General features: G+C 50.2%; 2 protein-coding genes across 2 annotated transcripts; both read right to left on the bottom strand.

Moving 5' to 3' along the window:
- Positions 1-1,004: 1,004 nt before the first annotated feature.
- On the bottom strand, positions 1,005-1,940 carry LOC139999945 (olfactory receptor 14C36-like). The gene has a single exon (XM_072029616.1). It carries the CDS (start codon positions 1,938-1,940, stop codon positions 1,005-1,007), a length of 936 nt encoding a protein of 311 aa, XP_071885717.1.
- Positions 1,941-12,770: 10,830 nt separating this feature from the next.
- LOC139999841 (olfactory receptor 8G50-like) lies at positions 12,771-13,727 on the bottom strand. Its single transcript, XM_072029467.1, has one exon. The coding sequence runs from the start codon at positions 13,725-13,727 to the stop codon at positions 12,771-12,773; it is 957 nt and encodes a 318-aa protein (XP_071885568.1).
- Between the last annotated feature and the right edge of the window lie 6,113 nt (positions 13,728-19,840).

Raw genomic sequence — 19,840 nt, 5'->3', positions numbered from 1 at the left:
CAAAATGGTTATCCTTAATTACTCTGCAGTCTTATGGGCCTTTGCCTGCTGGCTCTTCACCACCTCTTCTGGCATTGCAGAGCCCTCCGTTAGCCCATGGACTCCTCAGATTTGCCTTTTCCTTTACCAGACCTTTTCTTGGATGATCACTCATTTTATGATGTTCTAATCACTTCCCACTGAGCACATTGTCCCTGCAGATCCCCTGACATTTCCTGGCAGCTCCATATTCCTCTCCAGCCTAGCACTGGCCATCTGCCCCACTTCAAGGGACAGTGTTGTCTATTTGGGCATGTGCTGCCACAAAAGGAGTTCTTGGCCCAGTGCTTGGTTCCTTAGGGACCACCCTGGGACTTTCAGCCTGTGTCCTTCACTCCATGATGAACCCCAGAATACAAAAGAGCAGGGAACAACCCCTTGGCTCTATTCCTGATACAACATTTGGAAGAGGTGTCCAGGGTTCTGGGTTTGTCCTGAGCAGCCCCTTTTGTTACTGTTGTGCTAGCGGGTAGGCCAGCTATGACACAGGGCTGCACATTGCCTGCTGCTGCCTGCAGCCACAGGGATGTCACTGTAGAGACATCAGGACTGTCACCAAGGCATATGAGACCTCAAGACTAACACAGATACAAGAGCACAGGAGAGCCAAAAGAGAGCAGCAGTGAAAAGGCCACGTCCTGCTGCTGGCCATGGCCATGGCTCCAGGGAAGCAGCAGGGGCCCTGAGCCCTTCCTGCTTGCTGGGGCTGCACCCCCAGCTGCAGAGGAGATGGGAGAGCAGCTGAGACCGATGTAGTCCTGATGGCTTCTTTATTGTCTTTATGTACATGGTAAGCCCTCTTCTTTAGGTAGATTTGATGACTGGTCATTGTAAATCAAAAAAATATCACGTTACAGGTTAAGGATAACATTATTTAAATCAAAACAACTTGGAGAAAATATTTATAGAGAAATATAATAACAAAAAATTCACGGTGTCTGAAATTATCAGGGAACTTAAAGTCATTATTGATTCTGAAGAAGCATGTATCCATAGAGTTTCCTCACTGCATCCTTGAGCTCCTGATTCCTCATGCTGTAGATAAGGGGGTTCAGTGATGAAGGAACAACTGAGTAGAGAACTGCCACAATAAGATCCATTGATGGGGAGGAGATGGAAGGGGGCTTCAGGTAGGCAAATATGCCAGTGCTGATAAACAGGAAGACCACAGCCAGGTGAGGGAGGCATGTGGTAAAGGCTTTGTGCTGGCCCAACTCAGAGGGGATCCTGAACACGGTCCTGAAGATCTGAATATAGGAGAAAACAATGAAAACAAAACAACCGAAGGCTAAAGAAACACTACACACAAGTGCCACAACTTCCCTGAGGTAGGCATCTGAGCAGGAGAGCTTGAGGATCTGGGGGATTTCACAGAAGAACTGGTCCACGGCATTACCTTGGCAGAGGGGCAGGGAAAATGTACTGGCTGAGTGCAGGATAGCATTGAGAAAGCCACTGCCCCAGGCAGCTGCTGCCATCTGGGCACAAGCTCTGCTGCCCAGGAGGGTCCCATAGTGCAGGGGCTTGCAGATGGCAACATAGCGGTCATAGGACATGACGGTGAGAAGGGAATACTCTGCTCCAACCAAGAAAGCAACGAAAAAGAGTTGGGCAGCACATCCTTGATAGGAGATAGCCCTGGTGTCCCAGAGGGAATTGGCCATGGCTTTGGGGACAGTGGTGGAGATGCAGCCCAGGTCGAGGAGGGCGAGGTTGAGGAGGAAGAAGTACAAGGGGGTGTGGAGGCGGTGGTCGCAGGCTATGGTGGTGAGAATGAGGCCGTTGCCCAGGAGGGCAGCCAGGTAGATGCCCAGGAAGAGCGCAAAGTGCAGGAGCTGCAGCTCCCGTGTGTCTGCGAATGCCAGGAGGAGGAACTCAGTGATGGAGCTGCTGTTGGGCATTTGCTGCCTTTGGTCAAGGAGACTGTGAAATGAGAAACAAAGATATATATAAAGAAAGAGAGTGTTAAGAGTAAGGTCTCTGAGCAAAATTCAGTTAATTCCCAATTAAAGCCTTACATTCTCTTTTCCAAAGAGGATCTTTGTCTATCTCCCTGTCTGGAGCCCTTCTTTGTGCTGGCTGAGTGTCCTGTACACAGCAGCCACCTCTGCCCATCAGCCCCCAGTGGGCCACTTCTGCTCCACTGCAGTGGTAAATGTCATTGCTGTGGGGGAAAACCTCAGCCAGAGGTCACATCCAGGAGGGCTGCTCTGTCCATCCCCTCGTGCCCAAAGGCTGGGTGCTTGCAGTACTTTCAGCTGAGGGATGGCTGCACTCAGAGGTTGTGCTGAAAAATCACCTGGGCTGTGCTGGGAGGAGAGGGTACCAGCTCCAAGCGGAGATGGAAATGCCTCCCTTTTAGCACAGCTGTGCAGAATTCAATGACAAGTACGTGGCAAGGGTGCTGATTCACAAGGGCAGACCAAGGGTCTCAGGTATAACAAAGACTCTACAGTATGCTCTGCAGCAGCTCCCTCTCACTGCCTGCCCATGTCCCTGCTGCCTTCAGCTGTCCCTGCCAGCCCCTCTTTCTCTGTCCCCACGTCTCCTCCCATTCATGCTCACAGACCCCATCCCATCCGCTGGGTGCCCAGCTCTGCCCTGCAGACACCTCCCGGGGATGGAGACAGCTCTGGGGACATCTCCCTGTCTGCAGGTCCTAAAAGAACAGCTCAGAAAAGCTCTGGTGCAGTCTATCAGCAGAGAGAAGGGAAGGGATATTCTCAGGTTCGTCACTAACCTGTTTATGTCTCAATGTTCAAGGCAATAGGATGCTCAGTCACCTGTGCAAATCCAACCACATTGTTAACATGGAGCCTGCTCAAAAATCAGAGCAGAGACTGCAGAAAGTGCCTTCTCTTTGCAGGCATCCCCTGCCCTGCCCTTCCCCTGCCCAAGCCCTGGCAGGCAGCAGAGGCCCTGCCCCAGCACACAGCCTTTGGGACACAGCAGAGACCCCGTTCTGCAGCACAGCCCTGGGCATCCCTGCAGCTGCCCTGCAGCACCTTCTTCTCCACACCGCACAAGCCACGAGAGACATCCTGGCAGCTCCTGGCCAGGCAGAGATGTCCTGGATCCAGGAGCCCCTTCCAGGAACCTCCCCTGCACTGTCCTGCAGCCAGAGACTTACCTTGGACAGAGCTGTGAAGGTTTCTCCTGCACCGAGCTCTCCTCTGCTCACACCCTCCAGGCTGCCTGGAATCCCTTTCTGCCTGGGTGCCTGCAGGCAGTGCCCCCAGCCCTGCTGCACCGTGCAGAGGAGCTTCTTCTGGGCAGAGCTGTCTCTGCACCAGGGCCCTCTTGCCAGGAGCTCTGTCTTTCCCAGGGGCCTGGCCCAGCTCAGCAGCAGAGGCCCAGCCCAAGGCAGTGTTATCATCCCTCTGGGAACTTTGGTGATGATCCCACAGATCTCAGGCACTGAGAGCAAATGGAAGAAATCTCTCAAGAAGTCCAAATCAGATACAAGTTTCCTGCAGTGTCCCCATGAGGGCCAGCACTGACACAGCCTCCCTTGGAGCTTGTTAGAGCAGAACACTAGAGGCAGTGAGGACAAGGAGACAAAGGCAATGTGATGGTGACACTGATGTGTAGGAAAACTGGATGTGTTTCACCACGCACTAGGGCCAGGCCTTGATCCCAAGCCCCTGGGAAGGGAGATCCTTTCCTTTCACACATTGCTCAGGGCTCTTCCTTCAGTAGACAGAGATGGGGATTTCTTTCTCTTCTTGTCCAGTCTCAACATCTTGAAGTCAACTTTGTGGCATTATTTCTGTCTCATGTTGTTTTCCCCTACAGAGGAAAGCTACATCATCTCCAAAACCACCCTTCAGGCAGTCTCGGGCTACTTTTGGTCTGCTTAGATGCTCCATGCCACTGGGCCAGAGAAACCCAGGTGTTTCAGCCTCTCTACACAGGAAAGGTGGTTTAGGCCCTGAACCCCTCCTTGGCACAACCTCTCTGGGCACTATCCCATGCCCTTGAAAATGAGGAGCTGCACACTGGGACACCCATGTGCAGGTGGTGTCACACCATATTGGAGGTGAGTCTGATAACTCAGATTTTCTTGGTGGCCATGCTCCTCGTAAGGCAGCTCTGTAGGAAGCTGGCCTGGTTCCTGGTGAGCAAGTACCACTGCTCGTATGGCATCCCTCGTGGTGCCCAGGCCCTCCTCCTCCTAGACACTGCTCACTCAGCAGGGTCCCAGTCTGCCCTGATGTGTGGGGTTACTCTTTCTCCGTTGCAGGACTGGGCTCTTCTCCTTGTAAACGTCAAGAGGTTTCTCTAGGGAAAATTCTGCAGTTTGTCAAGGTTCCCCTGGACAGATGACCCATTCTGTCAGCTGTTAATGTCTGCAGGGAGATGTCTCATTCTAACTGTGCTCTCACAAGATAGCAGGATGAGTAGTTGCAGGAGAGTTTGGACAATACAGGAGGAACTATTTGAATTGAGCTGCAGAAGAGGCTCACAGAAGGGTGGAGACGGAAAGCTGCCCAATTCCACTTTTTCTGCGCTTCTCATGTATGCTGTCATTTTCTCTGAAGCTGAGTCCTAAATGTTGTTAGGCTGTGCAAAGAAAAAAATTAGAAGGGCCAAAGCCCAACTGGAGCTCAATATGTCTGTTACTGTTAAAGAACAATAAAAGATGTTTGTTTGTTTCTGTCTTTCTTTCCTTCTTTGTTTATTATTATTTTTATAAATGCGTAAGAAAAAAAAAAAAAGAGAGAAAGAATTAAGGAGAATCATCATCCTTTATTGGATGTGGGAAAACAGAATTAAAAGAGATGATGAAAAGGCTGAGGTATTTAGTGCATTCTTTACCTCATTGTTTTACAGCAAGACCAGTTGTTCCCCTAGTACTCAGCCCCTGAGCTGGTAGAATGAAGCCCTCATAATCCATGAGGAAATGGTTAGAGAACTGCTATTCTTTTTCTTATCTACAGGCCTGTCTGTCTGACCTCTGAGCTGGGGAAACTCATGGAGCAGATTATCTTGAGTACCATCACATAACACTTACAGGACCACCAGGTGATCAGGCCCTGTCAGCATGGGTTTGTCAAAGCCAGGTCCTGCTTGGCAAATCTGATCTCCTTCTGAAACAAGGTGATGTGCTCAGTGAACAAGGGAAAGGCTGTGGATGTGGTCTACCTAGACCTCAGTAAGGCTTTTGAAACTGTTTCCCACAGCATTGTCCTGGAGAAACTGGCTGCTCAAGGCTTTGAGAGTGTTAGGAATGTTTTAACAATTCGTGTCCATAAAGAACAGTCCTGTGTGACTCTGGGTCCTGCACTGGCAATTTAATTCTTGAACCACAGATGCAGTGTGTCCCAGTCTCCCCCTCATTCTAGTCAATTTATCAAGTCTTCAGAAAATACTCCTTAAATTTATGAACCTGTTTGCTTTAGTTGTTCCGGACTTCTATTTCTAACAGTTACAGCCTTTTTTCTGTCTTCTTATGAGACATTAACTTATGTGAGATTAACTTAACACTGCTATAGGTGTGACTGTCCCTGTGAATGGCTGGTGAAGAATGTTTTAAGTACTCGTGAAGTGTCAATAAGAAAGCTATTTGTGTTTGTATGAAGTCTTTGATGTCTGGGGGTTTCAGAACAACTAATAACAACTAGTGACTGTTATGGGATTCTATGCAGGCCTCTGATATCTGGCCAGGTGGCCAAGAGATTAAGAAGAAGAAAAAAAGAAGCTGAAGGATGGCTGGGAGACAAGACCTGCAGAGGATGTTCTATAAACTTGATACGGTGCCAAGGGAGTACAAAGGGGAAGGACGAGAAAAAAAACTTGGAGAGGAAGACTACGAGCCTTCAGCATGAAAGACCCCTAGAGACCCCCAGAGAGACCACCGGAGACTGATGCGCATGCTCCAGTAGGAGGGACTGGACCCCGGCAGCTAATTATAATAAACTGGTTTTTTTAGAAGTAGTAATGAATATGTATTAGTCTAGGAGCATAAAAATCAGCTACTTGATGTAACTGGTGTGCGTCCTGGTGGAGCGGAGACTCCCAGTGCACCCAGCGCTGTTTGCTTACCTCTATTCTTTTAATAAATCCTATTTTTCTATTTAATCCTATTTTGAAAACTGAGACATTTCTAACACACTGAACAAAATATTTGCCACTTTGAGAGAAATCCTAATGAAAACCTTGAAAGCTGCTGATGGAATAAGTTCAAGAAAATGGACAAAAGACTCTGATTACTGTCCATCATGATGTACAAGAAATACATTGAGTGATGGAAAGAGTAAAGAGAGATGAAAAACACCATTGGTGGAACACTTTGGATGGTCACCAGCTGCCACGGGAATCTTCAACAAGATGCTTCACCCTGTTGTTGTTCTGTTAATACTTACTGTATTATGCTTTATGCTGACAATTAGTTTGTATGTTAAACGCTGGATTACGATGCAACATTTAGCATCCCTACACAATGTGCATACACTCAATAAACCTCATCCTGAGAATATATGTGATATCCCCAACACATTCCAAATGTCATGAAGTTTGAGTGACTACAGTCACGGGATGGATTATATGGTATAACTGCCTAAAGTAACTAGTAAAATAAAACTAATATTCACGTTGTAAAGAAAATGTACAGCACTGAAGAGGCTTTCAGGAACTGAAAATCACCTACTGAAATCTGTAGGTGGATGCTACAGCTTCTTTGCACCAACTCCCAACTCGTTTTCACAGACAACTGGTTGCACACAGACTCGGTTGTTATTGTTTTGTCAACATTTAACACCAAACAAGCTAACAAGCAAACTCCACAGTCCTCAACAGTGAGCCAAATCCAAGTTGCTTCCAACAAGTTGCACCTTCTGCAAGGGATGACTATACAAGAAATGTTTGACATAGGTAGGAAATGATGAAATAGAAACACAAGTAGAGTGTTGTCTGTAGCAAAGATGTGATAGAAAACTGAAATACAGGCAAGCTTGAAGGTCCCCCTAGTTCTGAGAACCACCCGTGTAAGTGTCTGTATAATCAAAGAGTAAGGGGAAGGCTAAAGCCCACTGTCCTGGTTTCAGTTAGCACAGAATTAATTTTCTTCCTAGTAGCTGGTGGAATGCTGTGTTTTGGCTTAGGATGAGAAGAGTGCTGATAACACCCCGATGCTTTAATTGTTGCAGAGCAGTGCTTATACTAAGCCAAGGACATCTCAGCCTTTTGCTCTGTCCTGCCAACGGGCAGGCTGGGGGTGCAGTAAGAGCTGGGAGGGGACAGACCCAGGACAGGTGACCCAAACTAGCCAAAGGGGTATTCCATACCATCTGACGTCATGCTAAACAATATATAGGGGTGGCTAGCTGGGGGGAGGGGGCCAGACTGCTCGGGGTTAGGCTGGGCATCGGTCAGCGGGTGGTGAGCAATTGCATTGTGCATCACTTGTTTGTACATACTATTACTTTCGTATTATCACCATTGTATCATTATTATTATTATTGTTATTATTATTTTGTTATTATTATTTTCCTGTCTTATTAAACTGTCTTTATCTCAACTCACGGGCTTCACTCTCCATTTCTCTCCCCCGTCCCAGAGAGGGAGGGGGGAGGGTGAGCGAATGGCTGCGTGGTGTTTAGCTGCCGGCCGGGTTAAACCACGACACCCACCTAGAGATGAGGCTTGCAAAAGAGATAAAGGATAATAAGAAGGGTGTTTTCAAGTATGTAAACAGCAAGAGGAAGACTAGGGATAATGTGGATCCCTTGCTGAATGAGGGGGGTGTCCTGGTCACGGGAGACGCTGAGAAGGCAGAGATACTGAATGCTTTCTTTGCTTCAGTCTTTGCTTCAAGGACACTCCCCCGGGACTCCTCGCCCCTGGCAATAGGACAATGTGTCTGGGAAACGGAGGGCTCCTGCCTAGTGGACGTGAGAGTGGTTCAGGAGCATCTGAGTGGGCTCAACGCACACAAATCCATGGGTCCCGATGGGATGCATCCACGTGTGCTAAGGAAGCTGGCAGAGTTGATCGCCAGACTGCTCTCTATCATCTTTGAAAGGTCCTGGAGAACAGGAGAGGTGCCTGAAGACTGGAGGATAGCCAATGTCACTCCAGTCTTCAAGAAGGGCAGGAAGGAGGATTCAGGAAACTACAGGCCAGTCAGTCTCACCTCTGTCCCTGGAAAGGTATTGGAGCACCTTGTTCTGGATGCCATCTCCAAGCAATTGGAAGAGAAGAAGATTATGAGGGGTAGTCAGCATGAATTCACCAAGGGAAAGTCGTGTTCAACCAACCTTGTTGCCTTCTATGATGGCATCACCAGCTGCGTAGATGGGGGGAGAGCAGTGGATGTCATCTACCTTGACTTTAGCAAGGCTTTTGATGCTGTCTCCCATGGCATCCTACTAGCAAAGCTGAGAAAGTGTGGGCTAGAGGAGGGGACAGGAAGGTGGGTTGAGAACTGGCTGACTGTCCGAGCTCAGAGGGTGGTGATCGGAGGAGCAGAGTCTGGCTGGAGGCCTGTGACTAGCGGTGTTCCCCAGGGGTGGCTGCTGGGTCTAGTCTTGTTCAACATCTTCATCAACGACCTTGATGAGGGAATAGTGTCTGCCGTCAGCAAGTACGCCGATGACACAAAGCTGGGAGGAGTGGCTGATGTGTCAGAAGGCTGTGCTGCCGTTCAGCGAGACCTGGACCGGCTGGAGAGATGGGCAGGAAGAAACCAAATGAGATTTAATCATAGAATCATAGAATATCCTGAGTTGGAAGGGACCCTTAAGGATCATCAAGTCCAACTCTTGACACCGCACAGGTCTACCCCAAAAGTTCAGACCATGTGACTAAGTGCACAGTCCAATCTCTTCTTAAATTCAGACAGGCTCGGTGCAGTGACCACTTCCCTGGGGAGCCTGTTCCAGTGTGCAACCACCCTCTCTGTGAAGAACCCCCTCCTTATGTCAAGCCTAAATTTCCCCTGCCTCAGCTTAACCCCGTTCCCGCGGGTCCTGTCGCTGGTGTTAATGGAGAAAAGGTCTCCTGCCTCTCGACACCCCCTTACGAGGAAGTTGTAGGCTGTGATGAGGTCTCCCTTCAGCCTCCTCTTCTCCAGGCTGAACAGGCCCAGTGCCCTCAGCCGTTCCTCGTACGTCTTCCCCTCCAGGCCTTTCACCATCTTCGTAGCCCTCCTCTGGACACTCTCCAACAGTTTCATGTCCTTTTTATACTGTGATGCCCAGAACTGCACACAGTACTCGAGGTGAGGCCTCACCAGCGCAGAGTAGAGCGGGACAATCACCTCCCTTGACCTACTAGCGATGCCGTGCTTGATGCACCCCAGGACACGGTTGGCCCTCCTGGCTGCCAGGGCACACTGCTGGCTCATATTGAACTTGCTGTCTACCACGACCCCCAGATCCCTCTCTTCTAGGCTGCTCTCCAGCGTCTCATCGCCCAGTCTGTACGTGCAGCCAGGGTTTCCCCGTCCCAGGTGCAGGACCCGGCACTTGCTCTTATTGAACTTCATGCGGTTGGCGATCGCCCAGCTCTCCAACCTATCCAGATCCCTCTGCAAGGCCTTTCCACCCTCAACAGAGTCCACAACTCCTCCAAGTTTGGTGTCATCAGCAAACTTGCTCAAAATGCCTTCTATTCCTACATCCAGATCGTTTATAAAAATATTGAAAAGTACCGGCCCTAAAATGGAGCCTTGAGGGACCCCACTGGTGACCGCCCGCCAGCCTGACGCAGCCCCATTTACCATAACCCTTTGGGCCCTGCCCGTTAGCCAATTGCTCACCCATCGTATGATGTTTTTATTTTATAATAAAATATTTATTTTATTTTATAATAAGAGCAAGTGTAGAGTCCTGCACCTGGGAAGGAACAACCGCACATATCAGTACAGGCTGGGGGATGACCTGCTGGAGAGGAGCTCTGAGGAGAAGGACCTGGGGGTTCTGGTGTACGACAGGTTGACCATGAGCCAGCACTGTGCCCTGGTGGCCAAGATGGCCAATGGTATCCTGGCGTGCATTAAAAGGAGTGTGGCCAGCAGGTCAAGGGAGGTGATCCTCCCCCTCTACTCTGCCCTGGTCAGGCCTCACCTGGAGTACTGTGTCCAGTTCCAGGCTCCCCGGTACAAGAAAGACAGGGATCTCCTCAAAAGAGTCCAATGGAGGGCCAAAAAAAAGATGATATGGGGCGTGGAGCATCTTTCTTATGAGGAAAGGCTGAGAGACCTGGGTCTGGAGAAAAGAAGACTGAGAGGGGATCTCATCAATGTGTATAAATACCTGAGGTGTGGGAGACAGAGGGATTTGGCCAACCTCTTTTCAGTGGTTTGCAGGGACAGGACAAGGGGGTAATGGCCACAAGATAGAGCACAGGAATTTCTGCTCCAACATGCAAAGAACTTCTTCACTGTGAGGGTGACAGAGCACTGGAACAGGCTGCCCAGGGAGGTTGTGGAGTCTCCTTCTCTGGAGATATTCAAAGCCCATGTGGTTGCCCACCTTGGCAGCCTGCTCTAAGCAATGTGCTTTGGCAGGATGGTTGGACCTGACTGTCTTTCAAGGTCCCTTCCAACCCCTTCAATTCTGTGATTCTGTAAATCTGTGATTCTGTGAATGGCTAAATTTCCTCCTGGTGGCAGGCAGGCAGACATGGCGATGTCATTGAGTGAATCACAAACCCCATGGGACACAGGGGGCAGCTCAGGCAGGGGACACCTCTGTCCACCATGGCTGGGCTGCTGCTAAGTTCACCTCCTCACAACAGTGCAATGGGCTAGGAGCAGGCAGGCCTCAGGAGGCCATCAAGAGCAGCAGCTGTGGAAGTTGCAGGCAGATGCCTGGGCCCTGGGGAGGGCTGCCCTGCAGTGATGCCAGCTGGACATGGGATGGGAGCCTGTGGGATGCGGCATGACAAATTGCTGGGTGTGACAAAGCACAGCGGGAGAAAGGAGCAGAGTACAGGCAGGGCTGTGAGGGACAGCAGCATCTCATGAGCCCTTGGTGGGCAGAGATGTGAGCAATGGCCAAACAGCACAGAGAGACGGAGGGGAGCAGTGGGGACCCTCTGGGCATCAAGTCTAGCAAAGGCATCCATGTCCAGGGAACCCATGTGTGATTCCAGTGAAGGTCCAAATGATGTAGGCAATGGTATCTGAACTATCAAATGAGTGGACAGGTACAGCAAACTAGGGATCAGCAGGGGAAATATAGAAAGAGTTGATAAGTGGAGAAGTGACTATGGCCGAGAAAGGAAGGGATCAAAATGGATTGAGGAGGAAGAATCCTGTGGAAGAGGAGAGGAGGGGATGCACATGGGCAGCTCCATGTGGACAGGGGGCTGGTCAGGGCTGGTCTGTCCAGACCCCGTGCCCAGTCACTAGGCTCTGTCCTGCCTTCTTATTCAGCTCTGGTGATGCTGTTTGCTGAATACTCCTGGTGTGTTGGAGGTGAATGTATGTGCCTGCTTTGCTGGCCAAGCTCAGGTGGGGCTGGTCAGAGGAGGAGGAGGAGAGCAGGAACTGAAGAGAGCCAGGGTTGGAGCTGCCAAATGGGGAACAGCTCAGAGCCTGGGTGGGACATCAGGGTGGTCCCAAACACCAGGCCCAAACTCGGGGAGCCATGGGTGCATCTGTGCCCATGGGTAAGTGCTGCAGGGGATGCATGGAGTGCTGGTGACCTTCACAGTAGAACAGGCTGAGGTGAGGAAGGGGATGGGGCCAGGTGTGTTGCTCACGGCTCTGTGTGCTAGTGGTGGCGTGGTGGCTGTGAAGGTGCTGTTCCCTGTTGGAGCTGGTCTGTGTCTGGTTGGCTGTGCCCATGCCTTGTGTACACATCTCTGTGTGTGGATGAGATGTGTGTTTGTGTGTTTGGACATGCATATTTGTGTGTATTTGTGGGTATTTACTTGTGTGAACCAGAGTGTTGAGACTTCTGGGGCAATTTCTCCAGGTTCCTGATATAGGAAGAAGTTAGGCTGTATCTTAGGACTGAAGGACATTTTTGAGGGTCCCATGGACATGGAGATGGTGAACAGGGCATCAGGGTGTCCTCTCTAATCTCCCAGCTCCTGTGGAGCATACAGAGGCTTCCAGCAGTCCCAGGAGAGGGTGCATCCTTCCAGTGTTTATGGCTTCACTCCAGTGCTCCAGGTGGACCCAAGCTGAGGATTTACTGAGGACTTTTGGGCTCGGGTTCAGCACACATGTTGGGGGAACTATTAAATAAAGGGAAATTTATCATTTTTCAAAAGCATCCATGAAACTCCAGTACGGTGGGTTGACCTTGGCTGGCCACCAGGTGCACAGTGGGTCACTCTCTGAGTCCTGTCCACAGCAGAAGAAGGGGAGAAGAGGAGAAAGCTCATGTGTCCAGATCAGGACAGGGAAATCGCTTACCAGTTACTACCATGGACACAACAGACACGGGTGGTCCTCCAAGGCTAAATGATCTAGAAACAGGAGATATCTATCTCCACCTCCCTACAAGAAGGTGAAGATAAGATCAGAGGTGCAGCTGGTATCAGAGGAGCATTGAACAGTTCATTAAGAAGGGAAAAGCAAACCCACAACATTTTTCACTATCTGTCTATATAAAGCAGTATTTCTCACCAAGAAGCTCTCTCATTCATTCCCGTCACTCTGCAAGCAGGCTCAAAGGCACAGACTTCTAAAGATACATACAGTACTTGTATGTACAAGTACACACTTGCCTTTGTGAAAGACCCACAGGTAGCCTGTGCCAAGGGTCACTCACCTACTATGATCTCTGTATGCAGACCACAGCTTTCCTAAGCCCTTTGCTCAGGGCCTCCCTGACCTCCCTGTTCCTCAGGCTGTAAATGAGGGGATTGACCAGGGGCGTGAGGATAGTGTAGAAGAAGGAGAGCACTTTGTTGAGTTGCCTTAGTGAGACCGATCGGGACATCATATAGACAATGATGAGGGTGCCGTAGAAAACAGTGATGACAGTGAGGTGAGAGGAGCAAGTGGAAAAGGCCTTCTGCCTGCTCACTCTGGATGGGATTCTCAGGATGGCAGCTATGATGCACACATAGGAGGCCAGCATGAACAAGAAAGGGAAAACCAGATCTAGGAGAGACAGCATAAAAGTTACAAGCATGACCACTCTGGTTTCACTGCAGGAGAGCTCTAGCAGTGGGATAAGGTCACAGAAGAAGTGGTCAATTGCCTTGGGGCCACAGAACTTCAGCTGGGATAAGAGGTGTATGACTACAGCAGACAGCAGAAAACCCATTAACCAAGATCCAGCTGCCATCTGGATACAGACCTTCCAGGTCATGAAGCTTGCATAGAGCAGGGGCTGGCAGATGGCCAAGTATCGATCATAGGACATGGCTGCCAGCAGGTAACACTCAGATGTTACAAAGGAGCCAAAGAAGTAGAACTGAGTGATACAGCCATGAGCAGAGATGGTCCCGTCCCCCGTCAGGAAGCTGGCCAGCAGCCGGGGCAGGATGGTGGAGCTGTAGCAGGTCTCCAAGGAGGACAGGTTGACCAGGAAGAAGTACATGGGGGTGTGCAGATGCTGCACTGCCACCACCAGCACGATGATGAGGATGTTCCCAGCCATGGTGACTGAGTAGATCATGAATGTCAGGAAGAAAAGTGGTGACTGGAGTTCAGGGACATTTCCCAGTCCCAGCAGCAGAAAATCCATTGGTGATGTCCAATTGTCAAGCTGTCCTTCCCCCATGCAGTGTTTTTTATCTTTCTTTTCTCACTTGCCAGGAAGGAGACCTGTGAGAAAGAATACTTCTGTGTTAAATTTAAGAAAGTGTTGTGGTTTAACCTGGCAGACAGCTCAGCACCACACAGCCATTTGCTCACTTCTCCCTGCCAGTGGAATGGGGTTAAAAAAAAGTGAAAATCATTAAAGCTCATGGGTTGAGATAAAGACAGTTTAGTAGGAACAAAAAGGGGGAGGGGAAAAAAAATCACAAAACAAGTGATGCACAAAGCAATTGGTCAATACCAGCAGACTGCTGCCCAGCCAGTCTCAGAGCAACAGTAGCTCCCCAGCTAACTCCCCCCCTAGTTTTATTTTTGAGTTTGATATTATACAGTACAGAATATCCCTTTGGGCAGTTTGGATCATCTGTCCCTCCCAGATTCTCATGCACTCCCAGCCTCCCCACTAGCAGGGCAGTGTGAGGAGCCAAACAAATCCTTGACTCTGAGCAAGCACTACTCAGCAGAAACTAAAATATCAGTGAGGCATCAATATTTTTCCTCCTAGATCTGAAGCACGGCACCAAAATTCTCTCTCTCCCAGCTGAAAACAGGACAGAGAGAGTTATGGTGGACTTCACAGCTAAAAAAATAAAGCAAAAAGTACCAAATATAGATTTTTTTTGTATAGAGAGAGAGAGGAGAGGAGAAAGTTTCAAGAGGGGACTTAGGTAATCTGCCTCCATGCACACCCTCCCCAGCCCACCTCTAACTCAGCACTGCCATCTCAGCATCTCTTCTGCTTGGTACTAGGGCTCAGGATGTCTAGGGGAAGGTGGGAAGACACACAGCAAAGGACAGGACTGAGACTGAGGCCTCCAAAACTTACCCTGTGAAGACACCCAGCAGCAAAACAACCACCAGCCTGACTCAGGACATCCAGCACTCACCTGAAGTCCTCAGCATGAAGCGGTGAATTCTTCACTCTTAGTGCCTGGGAATGAAGACCAAGGCCAGGGTCTCACCAGGGTCTCTCTGCCTCTTCCTCACTATGTCCTTCTTTTCCCTTCCCTTCCCTGATTTTTCTGCCAAGCTGGCCCCAGGATTCACACCTTGCTTTGTCCTTGTTTTCTCCTCCCAGCACTTCCTGTGGTGGGTCTCCAGCAGCATCCCATGCCCCCTGCTCTGTGCAGTGTTCTGGGGTTTATAGCACCAACAACTCTCTGAAGGTTCCTTCTATAGCTCTGCTCTCCCCAGGGACTGCAGAGAGGGAGCATTGCTTGATGTGCTCTCAAAGGAGGCTGAAACTTCTGAACTGCTGGAAAGTCTGTAAACTTCTCAAGCAGTGTCTCCCTTTCTCCGGTCCCTGAGCCCTTTGCAGTCTGAGTCAGGCTCCTCCAGAAGCTAAATGGAGGCAGGGCAATCATCAAGACTCATCCACACTCACCACACAATGTCAGAAGAGTTCCCAAGAGTAAGATGTTGCAATTGCCAACACAAGGTGTGCACATTGCATATTGACGGGGCCACTCTTCATACTTTTGGCAGTGCTGGTGCATAGCAGACCTTCCCATATGCACCCCAACTCTCACAGCATTATTTCTGCTTCCAGTTGCCCCTTTGTGAAGCTGAGAATCACCTCAGCTTTGCAAAGAATAAAAAATACCTGAGATAGCCCTGTGTTCTATCCTTCAAACATCTTGGTCCTTTCAAAGGCCCATGACCATCAGAAATGGTCCCACTGATACACGTCATGGGATGAAAGGATAATTCAAGTTGGAAAGAACTTCCAGAGGTCAACTTCTGCCAGCTGGATCTCATCCTCCTGCTTGGAAGCACTACTGGTGGCTTTAACTCCTTGACAGTCCCCTGGCCATTCTCTGCTATTGCTTTCCTCCTCTCCAACACTCTCTTTTCTCCAGGCTGAGTAAGCTGAGCAACCTCATTAGGCCAGGAAGAGCTGGAGAGGTGAGAGGAGGGATGGGGAGAGATCAGATGGGAGCTGACCTAGTCTAGAAGTTGCCTCAAATACTGGTGTTCATCTCATCCAAGACAAGGTCGGGACTATGGGTACCCTAATTCATGCTCATCATGCAGCACCACACATCCATGGTTTCCTGGTGCACCACCTGGCCTGAGCAGTGACTGAAGAAGGATTGCTGCTGTACACTCCTCATCTCTTAAAATCATCGCACTTCCCGAAGGGTGGGTTGGAAAGCAAGGCTGGGATCCCGGGTCAGGGTTTGCATTGATGGAGGCATGAGCCAGCAGACATGTGAGCTTCCTGCTGTACTTGTATGCAGCACATATCTTTGAGACAGTCAGACAGTCTCTCCCAACCCACGTGCTGGCCCTTACCCTAGAGATCACCCCCAGACAAGGTTCTTCAGCTCAGGTCCTCCTGGAAGTCTGAAGGGAAGCTGAGGCCACAGGAAGTCCCAGAGGAGAATCACAGACTCATAGAATGACTTGGGTTGGAAGGGACTTTAAAGAACATCTAGTTCCAAACCCCCTGCCATGGGCAGTGATGCCACCCACTAGAACAGGTTGCTCAGGGCCTCATCCAACCTGGTCTTGAACACTCCCAGGGATGAGGCATCCACAACTTCTCTGGGCAACCTGTTCCAGTGCCTCACCGTGAAGAATTTCCTCCTAATCTCTCCTTTAAACCTTAAACCTACCCTTTGGGCCCCACGTTATGTGCCAAAAGGAGTGTCTCCCACTTTTAGTCTACTATCATCCCCCTTTGTCCTCTCATTGGCTGCAGGAGGAGAAGGTCACTCCCCATCTTTTTTATAAGCCCCCTTTAAAATTTGAAAAGCTGCAGTGAGGTCACCCCTGAGCCTTCCCTTCTTCAGGCTCAGCATTCCCAGCTCTCTCAGCCTTACTTCATAGGAGAGGTTTTCCAGCCTACTGACCAACTTCGTGGCTCTCCTCTGGACCCATTCTAACAGATCAATATTTTTCTTGTACTGGAGACCCCAGACATGGATGCAGTACTCCAAGTGGGGCCTCACAAGAGCAGAATAGTTTCTCATAGATGGTTCCTGTAGTGTGGTGGTGACAGCAATGCTGAGTACAACTACCAGATCAGTCTCACATCCAATAATTTTATCATACCATAAGCCAGTGTTACACATTACAGCAAAATAATAACCTTAAACCAGCTCCCAAAAGTGATAAACAATACTGCAAGGAACACACAGTTGGTAATGTGCTATTGAACATAATTCAGAGACCAAAAACAACTACAACCCTGAGATCCACAAAAAAAATCAACATCGTTTTCAACAAATAATAAGCTTATAACAATTTAATTTTAACATGCTCTGGGCAGATCTGTCATTATCTCTACCCTTTGGGCCCTACCTTATGTGCCAAAGGGAGTGTTGTGGTTTAACCTGGCAGGCAGCTCAGCACCGCATAGCCATTTGCTCCACACCCTACCAGTGGGATGGGGGAGAGAATTGAAGGGGAAAAAAAGATAAAATCTCATGGGTTGAGATAGACTGTTTAATAGGAGAGCGAATAAAGGGAAATAATAATAATAAAGATGTTAGTGTTGTTGTTGTTGTTGATGATGATGATAGTAGAATGCAAAAAGCAAGTGATGCACAGCGTAATTGCTCACCACCTGCTGACCAATGCACAGCCCACTCCAGGCCATGGCAGCTGCTGGGCAGAGCCGAGCCAATGGGTGATGCTGGTTGGGCCTCTGTGAGAGCAGATTTAAATAGGGAAATCCTGCTGGGAAACAGCAGCTGAGAGAGGAGTGAGAACCAGTCCTGCAGACACCAAGGTCAGGAGGTGCTCCAGACACCAGAAGTTCCCTTGCAGCCCATGAATAGGCCCATGGTGGAGCAGGCTGTCCCATACAGCCCATGGGTCCCACGGTAGAGCAGATCTCCATACTGCAGCCCATGGAGGAGGCCCTGGTGGAGCAGGTAGATTTGGCCTGGAGGAAGCTGTGGCCCGTGGAGAGCTACTGCTGAAGAAAACTCCAAATCCTGGGACCCCAAACAACCACACAAAAAAATGTTTACTTCTTTGGCTTGGACTGGCGCACGCTTCGTTGGGTTAGAAACTGGCTGGATAGCCGGGCCCAAAGAGTTGTGGTAAATGGAGCCAAGTCCAGTTGGAGGCCAGTCACTGGTGGCGTCCCCCAGGGCTCGGTGCTGGGGCCGGTCCTCTTTAACATCTTCATCAATGATCTGGATGATGGCATTGAGTGCACCCTCAGTAAGTTTGCACATGACACCAAGTTAGGTGCGTGTGTCGATCTGCTCGAGGGTAGGAAGGCTCTGCAGGAGGATCTGGATAGGCTGCACCGATGGGCTGAGGTCAACTGTATGAAGTTCAACAAGGCCAAGTGCCGGGTCCTGCACCTGGGGCGCAATAACCCCAAGCAGAGCTACAGGCTGGGAGATGAGTGGTTGGAGAGCTGCCAGGCAGAGAAGGACCTGGGAGTGATGGTGGACAGTCGGCTGAATATGAGCCAGCAGTGTGCTCAGGTGGCCAAGAATGCCAACGGCATCCTGGCTTGTATCAGAAACAGTGTGACCAGCAGGGCTAGGGAGGTGATCGTCCCCCTGTACTCGGCTCTGGTGAGGCCGCACCTCGAGTACTGTGTTCAGTTTTGGGCCCCTTGCTACAAGAAGGACATCGAGGTGCTTGAGCGGGTCCAAAGAAGGGCGACAAAGCTGGTGAGGGGCCTGGAGAGCAAGTCCTATGAGGAGCGGCTGAAGGAGCTGGGCTTGTTCAGCCTGGAGAAGAGGAGGCTCAGGGGTGACCTTATTGCTCTGTATAAGTACATTAAAGGAGGCTGTAGTGAGGTGGGGGTTGGCCTGTTCTCCCATGTGCCTGGTGACAGGACGAGGGGGAATGGGCTAAAGTTATGCCAGGGGAGTTTTAGGTTAGATGTTAGGAAGAATTTCTTTACTGAAAGGGTTGTTAGGCACTGGAACGGGCTGCCCAGGGAAGTGGTGGAGTCACCATCCCTGGAAGTCTTCAAAAGACGTTTAGATGTAGAACTTAGGGATATGGTTTAGTGGGGACTGTTAGTGTCAGGTTAGAGGTTGGACTCGATGATCTTGAGGTCTCTTCCAACCTAGAGATTCTGTAATTCTGTAATCTCTTTTCCTCTGGGGAGGGGTTGTGATGGGGTAGTGTGGAAGAGATCACCTGTGTAGCACGGTAAATCCACCACAGTAGGGGTATGTGAAAGGTTCAGAACTAGGGCCATGGCATTCAAGAGATGACATCTCAGCACCCAGGACATGCTCTGCCAGCTTGGCCACACAAATGGGAATGAAGAGAGATTCCCCTGAATGAGAGCAGTAGAAGAGGATTGATTTCCAGAAGACGCTTGATTTCCAACACAGGCATTTCTGGTGCACTCCTGAGAAGCCAGTGGGAGCTGCAGGCCACACCAGGCCCTGGGACACTGGCCATCTTTCCACACAGAGCCAGATTCCAAAGAGGCACCAGCTCCCAGGGACACCTGGCCCTGGATTGTCCCTCATAGCAAGGAGGCATTCCTAGAGAAGCCCTAGGGATAAGGGCATCCCTAGCATCCGGAACCAGGAGTCCTGGCTGCCACATTGTCCCCTGAGCTCAGAGGGACACTCAGGCAGGGCTCTCAGAGCAGCCAACAGCCTTGTCCAGCCTCCCCCCAAAGCCCAGGACTTGCAGCTCTGGACAGCTGACAGCTCCTGGGCCACCCCTTACGAAGGGGCTGCTGACACCCTTACCTTTGGGGGAGAGCTGCAGGAGCACCTGGAAACAGGGAAGTCAGGACAGAGGAGATGGTCACCCATCCATCCAGCAGCCCTCCATCTCACTTGCTGCTGGCCCTCAGCTCAGGACAAGGGATGCCTGCCCTGGCTCCTCCACCTCAGCTCCTCTGCGAGGTGCCCCTGCTCCTCCGCCCGTCAGCGAGGGTCGCCCAGTGCAAGCTTGCTGCCTGCTGACCCCACTCCTGGCCACAGAAGGACAGCGCTGGGGAGCACCCAAGCAGTGCCCAGCAGGGACCAGGCCTTGCAGGGAAGTGTCGGCACTGCCGCTGCTCCAGTCACGATATCCTGGTGATGCAGTGTATCCCCCTGTGACATCAGCCCATGTCATTTAAAGTCCTATTAG

This window comes from Anas platyrhynchos, chromosome 30 (genome assembly GCF_047663525.1).
Source record: "Anas platyrhynchos isolate ZD024472 breed Pekin duck chromosome 30, IASCAAS_PekinDuck_T2T, whole genome shotgun sequence".
Classification (NCBI taxonomy): Eukaryota; Metazoa; Chordata; class Aves; order Anseriformes; family Anatidae; genus Anas; species Anas platyrhynchos.
This window is presented reverse-complemented; position numbering and strand designations above follow the sequence as displayed.

Excerpts from the sequence above, each read along its gene's own strand:
- LOC139999945 (XM_072029616.1), bottom strand. The coding sequence starts at position 1,940 with ATGCCCAACAGCAGCTCCATCACTGAGTTCCTCCTCCTGGCATTCGCA.
- LOC139999841 (XM_072029467.1), bottom strand. The coding sequence starts at position 13,727 with ATGGGGGAAGGACAGCTTGACAATTGGACATCACCAATGGATTTTCTG.